The sequence below is a fragment of the Acanthochromis polyacanthus genome, chromosome 3 (genome assembly GCF_021347895.1).
Source record: "Acanthochromis polyacanthus isolate Apoly-LR-REF ecotype Palm Island chromosome 3, KAUST_Apoly_ChrSc, whole genome shotgun sequence".
Taxonomy (NCBI): domain Eukaryota; kingdom Metazoa; phylum Chordata; class Actinopteri; family Pomacentridae; genus Acanthochromis; species Acanthochromis polyacanthus.
In genome coordinates, this window is record NC_067115.1 from 16274897 (window position 1) to 16291498 (window position 16602).

Below are 16602 nucleotides of genomic sequence, written 5' to 3' on the forward strand. Positions count from 1 at the left end.
AGGGTCAAGTCAAAGGGCAGCAGGAACAGGTGGAGAGTCAAACTTTGGGAAAGCAAAACAGAGTTACTGGAGTTCAGGAAGCTGTAAAACCATGTGCAGTGAACACTAACAATAAATGTTCACCATCCAGCGTCTGAGAGGTGAATAAAGTCTGGTTTTACTGTGAGGCTTAGTGGGCTAATTGGCACTGGTGCTCCTGCTTCTGCTGATTGCCTGCAGAAAATTACCTTCACCTGCCGCTGCAGCACCCAGCATACCTGAAACAAAGCAAAAACATGAGGAAGGAGGAGCCCTATCTAGAGCCTGCAGAAGCAGGCCTAACAAGCTCTCTTAGACATTTTATTTCTAACTCCAAACTCTCAGGCCTTTTTCATCATTTAACTTGTAGTAACCCAGTAATGTCACTATTGAAGGATTGTTTTGCATTTTCTTCGGAAGCCAGGAATGATTTATATCACTGCTTTGTGCAAAACTCTTACAAACCATGCACAAAGGCCAAAACTAACCGAAGAAAGTCAAACAGATGGACCTGGATGCTTTTCTTTGGAATTGAAAGAGCAATCCTAAGAAAGAAAAGTGTGAATACCGAGCTTTAGTTCATGCTCATATGGTTCCAGGATGTTTAAACTGGCATTTGTTTATGAATAGATTTACTTTGACACTTTCACAAGTCAATGGTTTATTCAGGTGTTTCTGTAAATCTGTTCAGGGATTTTTTGCTGTGGGCTGCACAGTTGCTCGGTGGTTAGCACTGTTGCCTTGCGTCCTGTTGGTGTCCTGGTCTGGGATGGAGTTTGCATGTTCTTCCTGTGCATTTGTGGGTTTTGTCCAGGTACTACGGCTCCCTCCCACATAAAAAACATGCTGAGGTCAATTGGTGATTCTAAATTCTCTGTAGGTGTGAATGTGAGAGTGTTTGTTTGTCTCTATGTGATAGACTGGTGGTCTGTACAGAGTGTCCCCTGCATTTCGCCCTACGTCAGCTGGGATAGACTACAGCCCCTGTGACCCTAATGAGGATTAAGCGGTGTATAATGGATGGATGGATGGATTTTTTTCTGCCCCCTACTGGTCAAAAATCACACAATCCAGCTTTAAAACAACAAGCAATACAAATAAACAGTGTTTCTCATTAATTATATACAGACTTACAACAAATCTTTATTTCATATGACTTTATTGAAAAACGGGCATGGATATCATAGCTAAAATACTGCCTCTTGGTTTACAAACAGTGAAAATACAGAGAGTAATACATCTTACGTATATGAAGAATATGTGTCAGAAGCTGCCTCAAAAGAAATAATGAAGTCATTTCACATTGTATTGGGGTCCAAAGTAAAGCACACTTTGCTTCAGATATCAACACACTAACAGCAAGTAAATGTGAACCTGAGTGTGTATTTGGTCTAAATAATACACACAAAAAATAATCCTTAAGAGTGGCTGTGGCATCTCAGGAGCTGCTTAACAGCACTGAAATTCTATTTAATAAAACTAATCACTTTTTACATTGCATGAATCTTATTAACTCGTGTTATTAAGCGTTTGGTAAACACATTTCTCATTAGGTTAATATAGTTCTACACAGATAATGCAATCTCTTTTAGTTGTTATTGGGATATTTATCAGGTTATACATGAGAAAGATTGAATTTTACTAGATGTAACTCTATAGTTAATACAGAAAGGATGGTGGTTTTGCAATGTACTTATACAATGAATTAAATCTGACATTTCCTCTTTGCATATCAGTCTGTTTGGAAAATGAAAGACTTTCAGCTTATCCACCAATGTTCTTATTGGCTATTTCTATTGCATAAATGGAAGAAGGAATTACATTATTGCACCACTGGCTGCCAAACTGATAAGATAATCACCAATAATCAGTCAGTCTGTAAATAAACCATGCAAAATTAAACAAAACAAAGACCATAACAATGTCCACAACCACTCCTGTAACTCCTGTTACAATTTTAGGGGGGGAAACAAGCCAATTTTTTGCGGCATGGCAGCAGTTGAGTGAAATTGCGAAGAAAGTCTGTGGGGTGCTGGGAGTGTCCAGATTGAAAGCACATGCTGGTCGCTGGGATTTTGACTCAAAGGTTTGGCTCTGTTTTGGCTCAGTGGCTCTGCTGACACATCATACATCAACCTGAGTAAAACTATAAAAGATTGAACTGGGGAGAACTGGTGGGCCGATCGCAATAGCTTCCCAACTCGTGTAACACAATGACAGCGGCTTTTGTTTTCTATCACTGCATGATGGACCTTACAGATTTTCTACATCCGAGACCAGCAGATAAGGAGAGGACATCAAACTAGGAGAGCAATGCATCATTTGCTCAAGATTTTATCCACATTGTAGAAAAAAAAATCATACAAGATGTGTTGCATGCTGTGTATAAAATACTTGAAAACAAATTGTTACATATATGAGAAATACTGCCTGAATCCTTGAAAAAAAAAAGAAGTTTAATACTGTTTCTATCAGTTTACAGAACAGCCTTCATTCAGTAGCTACTGCCTACTGTACATTGCATTACAAAGCATTTAGTAAGATTATACATAATATAAAAATAAAACAATTACATTTAAAAGACACATCTGGTAATAAAGTGGCTCAAATATATATAAAAATGGACAATCAAAAACTTTCTTTTTGCCACCTTGCCACGTTCCCTTTTTATCTTTCACCTATTTTTTTTTTTTTCACCATTTAGTAGCTTTTCATTCCTACCTAGGACAGGTGTTGGTATGAAAATACTGCAGTTTAGTTTCTCTGTTGTGATGAACTGTTTTGCTGAGGTGTCAGCTGATGTACTACCTTGTTTTCTGAACAAGAGGTGAAAAAAAGTCACGACTTTTGAGGTTTATACACGACTTAATGTGCATGTGTCACTGAATAAATATTTGGTCTCTGTTAATGTTCAATCAATGACAAAGCTGCATTGATAAGTGTGTTTTTTTTTCTCTTTTTTAACAGTCTATGGCCATCTACTAACAACCCGCTTTCCATTTCATTTTTCATGTAAGACTTCCTACAACAGCCCTTTAAGCATTGCTTGAGTGATAAAAAAAGTTTAATGTAAGACATAGTGCTCACAGCATCTCCTCTTAAATGTTGCATATAATAAACAGTAACATATGTCAATGGCTCTGGCCCTTATACTGAATATATAGCACCATCGGATCAGTGCTTGTTTCTTAGTAGTTTTGTTCCTGCACCAAGCTTAAAGACGATACCAGACTGGTGGTATCGTGTTCTGCCCTGCTGTGGATGGTTCACCTCATAAAGGGATGTCAAATCAGAAGCAACTTTTCACATTTATGTCCAGAAAGCCCACATCCAAAGTAATTATGTTATTATTATATACATTAAATATAGTATAACTATTAAAATATCACAGAATATAATGAGTAGAAGTAACATGGACGTGGTCATTTCCAAGCTAGAATATTTTTGTGTAAAGTTCTGCAAAATTCTAATATTATTTTCAGCAGAAAGTTGTCTTTTAGTTCCTAGAATGTTGCTGTAACATAGTAGGAGTGTTCTAAACAGCAATGTCCTCAAATCCTATGCAAAAGATTGCAGGCAAATGTTGCACCTTTGTTAATACATAACATTACATTTTACATTCTGTCTTCTCAAACCTCGTAAGCACCTTGAAAATATTTTTTAACATTGGTTTGAGAACGCTCTTCTATTGTTATCATGGAACATAATCTGACAAGTATCCTCCAAATGTTAAAACATTCTGTCTTACTTCACTTTTAACCTTACAGGAACATTATTTCAAATGATAAACATCCCTAAAATGTTTAGAACTTGTCACAATATCGTGGGAACGTTCTCTGCTTTGTGGGTTCGACTTGGATGAATTTCCTTTGGTGGTTTTGAATTAAGCAATTCTTCAACATACCAAACCACAAAATGACCTATCAGGGCAGGACCTGGCAACTGAGTCCAGAATGTACTTACTCCAAGGAAGCAGCTTGTATTTAAAGTTAATCTGACACGACATGGTTTTTGCATGAAATCTTGCATGAGACAGAAAGCTAACATTGCTTCTTTATAGCTGTGTGAAGCAAGAAAAATACTATATACAGGCACACAGTCAGAGTTAGTTCACGCATTTAAACACACACATACACTCATTGTCTTTCTTTCTCACATCAGTCACTCAGCACTCAACACACATTTGACATCAACATGCGTCCCAGCATTCCAAGGTGTAATTGCACTTTGGCACTGACGTGGATAGTAGGAGGCGACTGCTCGGACATCCAGGGATCGGTATGGTGCTCGGAACAGCACGGTTTTGGCGGTGAAGTGCTGGTTCTGCAAGCAGGTCCAGAAATGTGGACGGGTACATACAGCGTGTTTGCATACATCCATAGCAGTGACAGGGAGGTATAGAGGTTTGACCTGGGAGCATCAGGCTCAATGACATAGGGGCCTTCTCCTGTGGTTTAGTTTTTCTTGGTATTGCGTCTTCTGGACTTCTTCACTCTGAAGAGAGATTGAGAAAGAAAATAATTAATAGGACTCAAAACAGCTGCATTTCATGAGTGTAAAATTTATAATCTTTAACTAGGAACAATTTGAACAGGTAATGGAAATTGTCAGACAAATATTTATGCATGTTTCCCTGTAATTCAGCCGGAGATACAGCTTTAATGATAATGTTTGAAATATTTTGTCTAGATTCAGTTCAAACTTCTTTACGTTTAAAGAGGTTATAGGCTGACAATTATGCAAATGTGAATTGTCCAGAAATCTGTCAGTTCCTTTTCATTTCTAAGGGGCCTGAGCCAGACAAAAATCTACACAGGCTTTAAGTTAGGGATAGACTAATTATCGGCTGGCCTGGTCAACCATCATGGCCAGTATCGGTCAGATTATCGGTATCTGTATTTTTTCGACGATTATTGCTAAATTAAATACGCTACTTCAGATGTGATGCGGCTACCTCTCTCCGTCTGTGCTATCAGAAATGTCTTTCAAGCAGAGACTGCTGGACAAGAAACACAAGCTGTTGTCACAAAACAGGAAATTAGCTGTTCGATGCTAACGGCTAGCAGCTAAGTTAGTAGGCAACCACAAATTACCTTGAAACACAATTCTGGAAAACAAGAACTAATAATGTTTTAAGATATACACCTTAGTGAGCAATAAAAGTGATAGAACAGTGACAGATTAAGAAAATTGAGAAGAACAACAAACGTAACGGCAGAACACAAACTGAATAATGTCAGTGGATCCTACATATATAGAGGAGAACATCCAAATTGATCACCCATGTCTTTTTTACATATTCAGTTATGCCACCCTTGTTAATGAAAAAATCTAATAAGGAATGACAGGTTCTCTGTCATCACATGCTGTTAAAACATTGAATGTATATTGGTTCCACAGTTCAGCAAAAATTATAAAAACAAACAAGCAAACAAACAAAACATAACAGTCGATCCTACTTTAACCCCTTGATGCCCGAATTTATTTGAATTTTTTTTTAAATGTGTGTTTTTGTGGAGATTGTTAATTTATCTATGACACGTAGAAAATAGATATATCATAATAACACGTACATAATAATTAGGTCCCACTCCCACCGCTCCTATGTGAAACCAGTGTTTGCAAAAGGTTCTGAGGTACGTATTGAATATGCACAAACCAGCATTGGGGGAATGGATACGCTATCTCAGCTGCAGTCTGAATGAAAGTAAAATGTTGCAAATTTGCGACAATGGGCGTCAAGGGGTTAAACCCAGTTGTTTGTTCTGATGTAGAAAATATACAGGCACAAGAGCAAATTCTCAACATTGTTCTGCATCAGATGGCCATCTTAGTTGCGTACGAAAATGGCTCAACATCACTCCACTCCACAGTCAGTGCATAAAACCCGCCCTACATTAGACAAAGAGTTGAGATTGGCCCGGCACGAGCGAGGCTGGGGGTAGCTCTGTTTGAACAGGAAGGGGTCCAGATGTATTCTGCCAGAGCAAATGAAAAATGAGCTCAGGATCGTCTGGTTCCCAGGATGGAGGTTTTGACTGACACACCAAAAAAGGCCGAATGACTGAAGACGTTTAAAGTGGACGTTGGCAGGTGAGGGGCTTCAAAAGGACGAAGGTTATTGTTGCGCCATAATTTTGGAATTTGTATGACAGTATTATCCAGTTTCATCATCTGAACTTATTCATTTGAGATTCGAGGATATTAATGTGCAGCGGAGCTCTAGTGAAAAGAGCGGAGACGATGGTCTTAGCAGAACATTTCTAATGTCAACGGAAATAAACAGCTTTAAATACACTGAAGATTGTCCCCCAACAGAAGACAGTCTTTGTGATGCTGACAAAGAGCAGCTACACTAAAAAAAACCTCCTTACGTTAGTTCAAAAGGCAATAAAATCTTGTTTAAATTTTAAATGAGGATATAAACAGATACGCATTCAGCTTAGTGCGGTATTCTTTGGTAGAATTTGCTTTTATGCTGTCATGACATATCATATTTTAGCCATTTCTCATATTAAAACCACTTGTGTAACAAAGAGGTTTAGTATGAACAGATGGAGTTTTTAAAGTTTCTCTGCTTATTAATGGCTCTCATTCTGAGCACCTCTAAAATACACTTCACACATTTCTCCTGCCAAAACATACATGCAGTTTAGAAAATTTTCCCATTTCTAGACTGCATCTGAACCTTCAAATCTTTGGTGTAAAAGTTTCAAATATGACTGCTTCTCTGTTGACATGCTGGCAATGTTCTGCTTGACAGTTACGGCGTGTTACGAAAACTCGACTCTTAGCATACAGTACATCCTGAGACGCATGCAGTCGACAGAACATGAAAAATCAGTGGCTAGTGTGTCTGACAGTCTGTTTGCTGCTTTGCCACATACCTGCTTCAGTGACAACATCAGTTTAAAGCTCCATTTTTAAAACAATTCAGAGTGCACGCAGGTCCTTTGGAGAAATAAACAATGTGTTGTAAATCCTCATATATTTCTTTATTGTTTGTTTTCACATTGTGCACTTTAAGTGTTTATGGAGTTTTAAGAAGCAGACACGCAGCCTGGCGATAATGACCCCCAGACATGTTGGGAACATTTTTTATGAGGAAGGCACACATAGCTCATTAAAAACTGAATGAGCTACAGCAGTTCTTATTATATAATAGTTTACTCCCACAATGCTGCTCCCCAACCATGACAACTCCTGTGCTGATGTGCAATTAGTGCTGATAATTGTGTGGAAAGCACTTTTTAGAAGTTAAAAAAAGGCCAAATATAATGTGAGTGAGCTGAGAGGGTAAAATTATGAACATCTGTAGATTCTTGGCTGAAGTCGCAGACGTGATTATGAGAAAGAAGGAAGCCGACACACCAGGGGCAGATTTATCTCTATTCTTACTTGATGCTAATTATTTCACAGATGATAACTCAGCTGCTTACATCAACCATGTCAAAGATTTCAGAGACTAAATGTCAGCAGGAAACTGAGAGATGGCCCCTTCTTTAACAGCAGTTTATTTCTTCTTTGCAAGCTCTAAACTCTGAGGAGAAGGGCGCCGTATTTCATTTCTGTCTTTGTCGGTGATGCTCATGTTATTCCCAGAGAGGTTTTTCTTACTTGTTAATGGCGTTCTTCAAGTACTGCTGCAGCCACTTGGTTTCCGGGTTGATGCAAACCTCCCTGTTGCTCTTCAGCTTTGCACTGTGGGAGCAAAAAAAAAAAAAAAAAAAAGAAGAGTGAGAATTAAAAATAATAACAACCAAATTTAAGTACTTCAGCAAAAACATCTGATAAGACGAGGGTTATTTTGCGTGATTATTCCATTTTAACCCGCATATTTACTTTGCTTCTACAATTTCTTCACTTGGTGTTTGCATGAAGCAATAGCAGAGATGGAGAGGAAGCTGAAAATATTTGAGTCTAACCCAAAACTTGCATGTAATAAATCACATTCAAGGACATGGACTGGGGGATATTTTCACCTCAGGGCTTCCTTTGTAGCTCAGCATCCGGTGATGGTGTACAGTACAGAGATTCTATCTACTTTATTGGCTGCGGTGCGCGGTCAACCAAAATGTAACAAGACCTCTTAGTAACCTCAACAAAATGTGAGTGGCATTTAATTAATGTGGATCCTTAAAAATAAAGCTCATCCAAGTTCACTCACTCTCTTGTTCTCAGGGAACAGTGCTTGTAGTTGTGCTTCAGAAGCAAACAAAGGTTGCTATAAAGTGTGTAATTTTTATTATTATTTAAAGAGATGCAAACTGTAACAATCATTTTTACTCCACTGTCACTGAAAACAAAATGAGAAATTGTGGTAAAGTTACTGCTGCCAAACATGCCTTAAATTTCAAAGCACCTCAATCAAACAAGTTTCAAACTCTAATGAAGTGCTAAAAACTTTGCTGCTTGCAAGACATTGAAGTTAACAAAAACCCCACAGTAACCCACAATTTGGATAATGGTCTGCAATTAGCAGTTATCAAACATAAACTTCCAAATTTAACCTTAAAGGCCTCATAAGTAGCACATATAACCACCCAAAGTACTATGAAGATGATAATTTATCATTGGGCAGTTTGGTTAAAGAGATGCTTTAAACAAGCTGATAAAAGGCTTTCTCGCTATGTGCCAAAGCAACATCATTAATTTTCATGAATGGTCATTTCAGCAAAATCTAGAGTTAATCTCAATAAACCCTAGAATATCTTACAACACATCGCAGTTAAAACCAGAGGATTAGTACTTGACTGATAAGCTGCCATCTGAATTTCAAGTGCAAAACAATCACAAATGTGCTGCCTCACCTAACAATAGCTAACCGCCACTATTTCGAACCAAAAATGGAAAACAAACTGCTCTGTTATTGCACATCAAAACATATAACAGAAGTATTCAGGTCTGTTGTGTAATAAGTCACGAGGAGCTGCTGAAATGAGTGTAATATGTCAGGATATTATCTGAAATGGCTCATGAAGGTTGAGCGCAGGAACACCTCAGCTAAGCTCTAAAGACCTCAGCACGTCCCACAACACATCCGAGCTCAAAACCAGAGGATTACGCTCATAACAGGCTGTCACCATTCGGCTGGCGGTGAAATATCACAGCTCTCTGTTTCCACTCAGGGACAGCTGAGGCATAGACTCACATCACAGGTCGCACTGCAACTATGTGGTTTGTAAATCTGTCACTGCACTGAACACTGAACATCTTCACACGTCGTCTCATGTAAACTTTGTGTCTGAGAAAGTGTTTTGATCAAAGAGGTGTGATTTTAAACACTTGAAAGGCACAATTTACCAATCGTGTGCCTCAAACAGTGGATAAATCTCACATCAAAAGGTGCATTTTAGTCATCAGTGCAGACACTATCATAAATTTGATGCTACATACTGTTCTTTTAGAGCACTGGAAAAGAATTCAAGCTCAATTTATCAACAGATTTGTTCAGGCAATTTCATTTTATGAATGCTGAAACTGTGTGAATATGTTTTAAATCACTTTCGCTGTTAGTTTAAAGCCATTTTATGGAGTTTTCTAGGTTTATACAGGACAGAATCTTTGATATAGTGAACTACAAAACATGTATTCATAATTTTATTGTTAAATTTATGCTTAATTTTGGTTTGTTAATTGTCTTATATTGTTTCTCTGTAACTTACTTATTATGCACAAGATTTTTTTTTATCCTCAGTGAAGGTTTTTTGGGGGGGGAAATTATACATAAATCAAAAATGCTGGTTTTAACTTTTTATGGGATACTCTACATAATTAAGATGTTATGTCTTTATCATGGACCTGTCTTACTAAACTAAAACAGAAACCAAAATAAGCACTTTAGTTGCTACAAAAATACATATAGATATACATAAATGACACTTTTTGGGAGGTGTATGTTTTTTTATACCAGCAGAAACAGAAATACACACAACAAAATGTGTTAATGGTGATATTTTCCCCGCTCATCTGATGAATTGTATCGACTCATCTATGTGTAGTTGTGGTTTCTGGCCTGTTGATGGAGAGCTGAGCCACATATTTAGGAGAGGATTTGTTTCAGCCCTCAGACAGAATCAGGGGGGCAAGTTTTTTCCCTCCCATCTTCCAAACATGTGGATATCACACCTCAGTGGCAAAAGGTCGTGCATGAAAGTTAACAGCTCAGAGGTGTAGCGCCTCACTGCTCCCCGTTCTCCTCCCTCCATCTCCATCACACGGCTCTGTGAATTAAACACATTCCTCTGCTCCCCTCTTCACTGCTTTCTGATTCCCCTCTAACATGCCACCTCCTCTATTCCTCGCCCCATTTAGCTGCAGACACACGAGCAAATGAGCAAATGGCCCCCTGAGCTTAAAAGATCAGCTCAGGAGCATCAGTCTAAGCATCAGTCCCCAAATCCCTCAAAACTAACATGAGTCAGGATCCCAAACAGCTCCGTAACTGGATCCGTGTTTGCTTTTCCTCCGGGGATGTCCCCCTTTTTTAAAATTTTATTAGGGGTTGTCAGCTCATCCATTCGGAAGCTCTGCGCTGTTTTGATGTGTCCCCCTTCATCCTGTTTATCTGTGTGCTTGTCTGGGTGACCAACCGAGAGCCTAAACCCTAATTGACTTGGCTGGAATTTGAGGGCCAGAGTTTCACAAGCAGCAGGTAGTAATTACTTCACAGCAAGTTAATACCAACAGCATGCTGGGATGGGTGAGGGGGGGTAGGATGAGGGCGCACGGTGGGACACAAGGGGCGGAAAGCGGGTGTAGTGTTACCAGTTTTCTTTCATCTGCCTCAATAGAGATATCGGAGAAGCTTTTCTTGTCTGAATGACTTCTTGACTCCTCTGGCAGTTTTCTGGAGAGAGGTTAGAGAGAGTTTGCGTCCCGGCCAGAGCGCCGTGTGTCCTCTCTGACCTTTTGCCATTCGGCCACCTCCTCTAGCAGTCACCAGCTCCCCCTCCTCTTGTCCTTTTCTGGCAGAAGCCCCACAGTCTTTTAGCCTTTTGGCTGTGAGGCTTCTGCTGTCCCATTTTTCTATAGTCAACAAATGAATGAGGCTTTTTAGTTAATGTGTTCCAGACCAGTGACATTATACTCGATGTTATGGGCCAGTTTTAGGCGGGAAATTAAAAAAAAAAGTGAATGAGGGACATGGAGGGTCAGCAGAAATACAAAGGTAATCACTTTGACCCTTAATTATTGCTTCCTTTGCAAAACATAAATGGCCCCCTTGAGCTCTGCCTGTTACCGCTTTCCTCTTTCTGAGTGGATTGTGTTGTTTTAAACTGAGGCCTCTCATTCAGGAAAGAATAAGGAGATTAACACCGTACCGCACACATACCTCACACATCAACAATTAGATTCAATTTACTTCTATTACATTCCTAGTATTTACCTAAAGCAATGTAGACTACCAATAATGGCATATTTTGGAGCTTGCACGAAAAAAATGTAATGAAATTCACTGCATGCAGCATAAACGAATGTGATTTTAGAATAATTCTCTCTGGTCTTCTGAACGTTGTTTCAAGATTGTCTGTAATTTAATTAAATCTGAAGAGAAACTGTGATATATGTGAGAGGATTGAATCTTTTCTTATTCGTAGTACGGTCCCCTATACATACATATGCATACATATTCAAATACTGATTATTTTAGAGGATTTTAAATTAGTGGAGTTGCTTTATTATGCCATATGTTATGTTGTATTTCCAGAGCCAAATCATTTCTGCATCCAATCTGCTAAAAAGAATGTATATTCCAGCCTGTTTCTGTAATTTCATGTAATGTTTTGTTTTCGTCATTTGGTGCGTCATGTCTTATTATATTTCTAAAGGTTTTCTGCAACCACTATGAGCTTTATTTGCATGTCCCTTACAGGATGACAAACTTGCTTGCAAAAGCACAGAAAACATCAGATATGATCTAATCAGCTTAATTCCACTTGATCTGTTGGGGCCACTAAAATGCCACTGGGGTGGAATTACCGTCACAATGGTCGTTTTACATTTGTGATGAAGAGATAAAAGCGTTGCAATTCATTTCAACACTATGACCTGGAGTCTTTATAGATCCCCTGCAAAAGGGGGCATGAGCTTCATACAAGCACTGTGTGTGGACCGGGTGGACTAGCCTCCAGTTACTGGCACCAACCAGTAGGCTATTTTACACGATGCACAAGAACCCCGAAAAAATTATACTTAAAAGTCTCTAAAAGTGATTTCGACAAGCAGATTAACTTTTTGCTTATGCACATCTAGGAAATCTGCCAAAGGATTTTAGTAGCTTGATTTTCCTTCTCAACACAGTCGGTCAAATTCACCTAAATACACCACAATCTCAAGGAAATCAACTAAAGCAACCCAGGTGAGTGACAGAATCATTTAAGCAATCATCAGACAATTACACGAGGAAACACATTTCTTCACGTTAATCAGCCCGGTAACTTTAGACTCATTTACTTACATGACTTGGAAGGGGCAGTTGGGTGTGTGGAGAAACTTGAGCTCCTTGATGGAGCGCTGAGGAACCGTGTTGAGGGTGGAGCGACACCAGCAGCGCTCGACCAGACTGATGGGCTTAGCTGCAACCACACAAGGAGGAAAATGACACATCAGCATTAGGATGAGAATATTAGAGCATGAAATGAAAAGGAAAAAGAAAAGAACAATAGATTAGGCTGTTAAAATGTTAAAAGTACATTCAAATCAGTCCACCGAACAGGAGTGCTGTTAAAGGCTGTCTTACTGCTGAACAAATATCTGAAACGGGCACTTAGAAGAAGGGCTTTGAAGATTAAAGTCTGAAAAATAAGTTCACTTTATGGCTCTAAATTACAAACTCCAGACAGACAAAGTTGCATCAGCTTCATTGTAATATTAGTATGAGCTTGATAACAATCTTTTGTGAGGAGAAGATCAGTCACTTAACACGGAAACATATTCACAGGCTGCATAATTCATTTATACTTCACTAAAATGTGGCAGAAATTTGACATTAAGATGGATAATACAGTTTATTTGACAAATATAACTAAGCGTGTCCAAAAACTAGCAGTAGTCTAACACAGAGCAGTGCCAAAAAACTTGGTTCTTTGCTCATTAACTGGTCATTTTGGCTGATACAAGGATTTAAATATTTACATCAACTTCAATCAAAATCTAAATTCAAACACAGTAGCTTCTAATTCATTTAAGGTGTGATTAAAAGCATGGTTAATCTACTGTAACAAATCCTTACAAAGCATGGGAATGTATGATTTTATCTGCTATTTCTCTGAACAACATGTTCATTAAAAAGAGATTAGCTCTTTTCGACCACTCTCTCACACACACACACATACATGCAGAATTTTAGCTTTTCACTCCCGGAGCATTCAGCCTGGCCTCTCTAAAGGACAAGGGTCCTCAACATTCAATTTCCAATATTCGCCTCTTTTATGAAGGAGCACTCTGCGGCTCAGACGGCATCTCCAGCCTCTGTGGAAATCACCTCGAGAACATTCTTACAATGATTACAAATCACCCCAGCACCTCCGTGGAGGCCTGCGGGGGCCCCGAGGATCACCGATGCACACTAATAACTCAAAATACTTTTGCACTTATCGGGCTTTTGTAAAACTGAGCTTAGAGAGTTTTGAAAGAAACGACAAAGGTTGTAAAAATGTCAGTGAAAAGATGAAGGGAACCACAGTGCAGTAAAACTTAAAAAGATTTAAGAAACCCGCCTGATAGCCGTGAAGAATCATTATAGTTAGGTTTAACTAAACAGAAATGCTTCAATGAAGCTGCAGTGTAGAAATTATACACATTTTGAAACAATTTGCAATGACTTTGTTTTAGCCAGTTTCTGCTCGGATAAACAAAATTACTCGATTACTCGGTGTATCAAGGGAAACTAACAGACCTTTGTTCTGGGGTTCAGTATATTCCTATTGATATGCAGGTGTATCAAGAAACACCAAATGTCATGCCACAAATGGCTAAATCCTCAGTAATATCGGCCTAATGATTCACACCCATTCAGGCTCTTTTCTCATGCAAACTAAGGGATCATTATGCAGCATGCAGCACCACGGCCAGAAGCAACCATCCCCTGCTATCACCACCGCATTGTTTATCCCTAATTAGAAACTAATTATAAGAAAGCAAAGAGAGAAGCCAAAACACACATTTAGACCTTACTCTTTAATATGCAACCAGGGCTCTGACTGGGCCTGAAACAACAAGCTTAGCAAAACGCAGGCCAGGCGACTCAACAGCCCGTCTTGTCTCCTACCAAGATTAACAAGAGGGACACTAATGTGGGGTCACTGTGGAGGCGGCACTCCAGCTCTGCTGCAGGATTTTAGCCCAAAATACTGAACATTATAAATATCTGAATTGCCATATTCAGTGCTTGTTTAAAAAGATTCAGATTGAAAATTGCAATCTATAACTTCTGCTACCTGTAGTCTATGCCTGCAGTGGACAGTTACTTTCATTTAAGCATCAGCTCCTAATTATTTTCTCAATAAAAAAATTTAGAGTCTGTGATACCAAATTCACAAGTCATAACTATCAAAACTCAAAAGTATTCCAGTAAAAATTCACATTAAGAAAGCAAAAGTAGGTTTTCTTATTCTCTGGAATAAGACTTTAACAGTGAATCAATTTCTAAAATCACTGCAGCTCCACAATGATCTTTTTTGGAAGTGTAATCTACTGTCTGCTAGCTATTGTTTCAAGTGCTGAAAATTCATCCAAACAGAATGAAAGCAAGACTCATGACTCATTCTACAAAGGATTTGTCATAAAAGTAGAAGCTTTTTTTTCTACTACAAATGGAACCAGAAAAAGATGCTAAAACTTAAGCTTTGGCAAAGACAAAGAATGTGAGAAACCAAAGAAGTTCTTCATGTTTAAATTAAGACTCTCAGTAAGTTTTCTTGCTTCAGAACAAATGCAAGTTCTCATACAGCCAATATTTTACAAAATCCAAATGTGACAAGCTCCAGCATCCAGACCATGAACGCATCTTTTCTGGAAAAATTTCTTTAGTACAAAATCCCCACAAATGATCAACTCAGCAACCTCTCTGAACCATTTCAAATTGCCCCAGAGTTTCCCCTCTTGGACTCACCGTTGGAGGCTGGTGCTTGTGTGGCCACGGCCAGCAGAGCCGTGAGTGCCAGCAGCTTGACGTCCATAGTGGTGGGCTTACGGGCCGCAGGAGAGCTGCTTCTCTTTCTCTGTTACAATCCAGGGCACGACTGTGGCGGCCGGCTCTGCTCTGCTCTGTGTTAAATCTTCAGATGGAACAGAGAGAGGGAGAGAGAGAGGGAGAGTGAGAGAGACGGGAGAGGGAGTCCCACTTTCTCAGGAGGGAGGGGGGTCCCAGCCTGAGAGGAGGGGAGGTGAGGAGGGTGAGGAGGAGGAGGGAGCAGCGGCGAGTCAGTAGAGACTTCCTCGATTGTAAATGTTTTGGCTGGGAGTCAAGGAGAAAGTCTGAGGGGAATTCTTTCTCCCTTTTCATTGATTTTTAAAACAATAGCAATAATTTCTAACATTTTTTTTCTCAATTTCTCTCTCAGTGTTCCCTATCCAGCCTATTTCTTCTTATTTTTTGTCAGTTTTCTGCCCTTTGCCCATTTTTCTTGTCATCCTACACACACACACACACACACACACACTACAGTACAGGCAGCTTCCACCAGTCACTCACAGTCTATTGTCAAAGGCAGGGCTTCCTGCTGTTGGACTAATATTGTTGTATATTTCAGCTGAGTGTTGTGTTATTGTTTGCTTGGACACAGATTTCTCCCTCCCTCTCCTTTCTTTCTTTCTCGTTGACTCCTTGTCATCTGGCTCGGCTCCCATCCATGACGCCTGGTTCATGTCTTTATTGGGCTCCGCAGGACTTTCACTGTCGGCTCTGTGATGAAACCATTAGAGAACCGCTTAGACTTCAAGTTTGTAACATTAATAGGAGAAAGAAAAAAATCGCTGTGTTGAAAAGAAACTCTACAGACTCTTTCAGGTGGTCAAAAATCATTAGAAAGCAGCTCAGACTTGGAGGTTTGACTTGCAGAAATGGATTTGCCCACAGTTTAATAGATCAATTTTAAATGCAACGTAGAAGAAAAAAACTTTATTTGGATGAGGCATATCATCAAACAAATCTGTTTTTTTTAATACAATAAATACATAAAGTCATGAAATATCAACACAGCTTGAGTAGGAGAAGATTAGTTTCTGCTCATCAGTAATTTTCTTGAAAATGTTTAGTTTTCTCTCAAGAGACAGCCAAAAGGTTCAGGTCAGAAGGAACTGCGAAATAACACGATCGATATGTTGTTTCTGTCAATTTCAAATCAACTATCAGCAGGTAGAAGTGCTTCCATCTTACAGAAACATTCAGCAGCAGATAAAAATTAAAGATAGAATTTACATGCAAATTTAAAGGAAGAAATGGGTGACAATGAAAATAGAAAGGAAAGACAGGAAATTTCTATTTGAATAGTTTTTACTTTGACCCTCACCTCACAGATGTCTCTGTTTATTTAAATAGAGTTTAAAAATTCTATCTATCTACCCATCTATCTAAAATTA

General features: G+C 39.0%; 1 protein-coding gene across 2 annotated transcripts; it reads right to left on the reverse strand.

Moving 5' to 3' along the window:
* Positions 1-1158: 1158 nt before the first annotated feature.
* Positions 1159-15303, reverse strand: cxcl12b (chemokine (C-X-C motif) ligand 12b (stromal cell-derived factor 1)). 2 transcript variants are annotated; one of them, XM_022189453.2, is made up of 4 exons: positions 15134-15301; positions 12479-12596; positions 7636-7719; positions 1159-4512 (listed from the first exon to the last, which is right to left on the reverse strand). In XM_022189453.2, the coding sequence occupies exons 1-4, from the start codon at positions 15198-15200 to the stop codon at positions 4473-4475; spliced, it is 309 nt and encodes a 102-aa protein (XP_022045145.1). In that variant the 5' UTR covers positions 15201-15301; the 3' UTR covers positions 1159-4472. The 2 variants fall into 2 exon arrangements, with proteins under 2 accessions (XP_022045145.1, XP_022045146.1); XM_022189454.2 differs by lacking the exon at positions 1159-4512 and having other exon boundaries at positions 7632-7719; positions 15134-15303.
* Between the last annotated feature and the right edge of the window lie 1299 nt (positions 15304-16602).

Coding starts and splice junctions, on each gene's coding strand:
- cxcl12b (XM_022189453.2), bottom strand. CDS start 15,200: ATGGACGTCAAGCTGCTGGCACTCACGGCTCTGCTGGCCGTGGCCACA. Junction 7,720..12,478: donor AACTGCCCCTTCCAAGTCAT/GTAAGTAAATGA, acceptor TTGCTCCCACAG/TGCAAAGCTGAAGAGCAACA. Junction 4,513..7,635: donor TTGAAGAACGCCATTAACAA/GTAAGAAAAACC, acceptor ATCTCTCTTCAG/AGTGAAGAAGTCCAGAAGAC.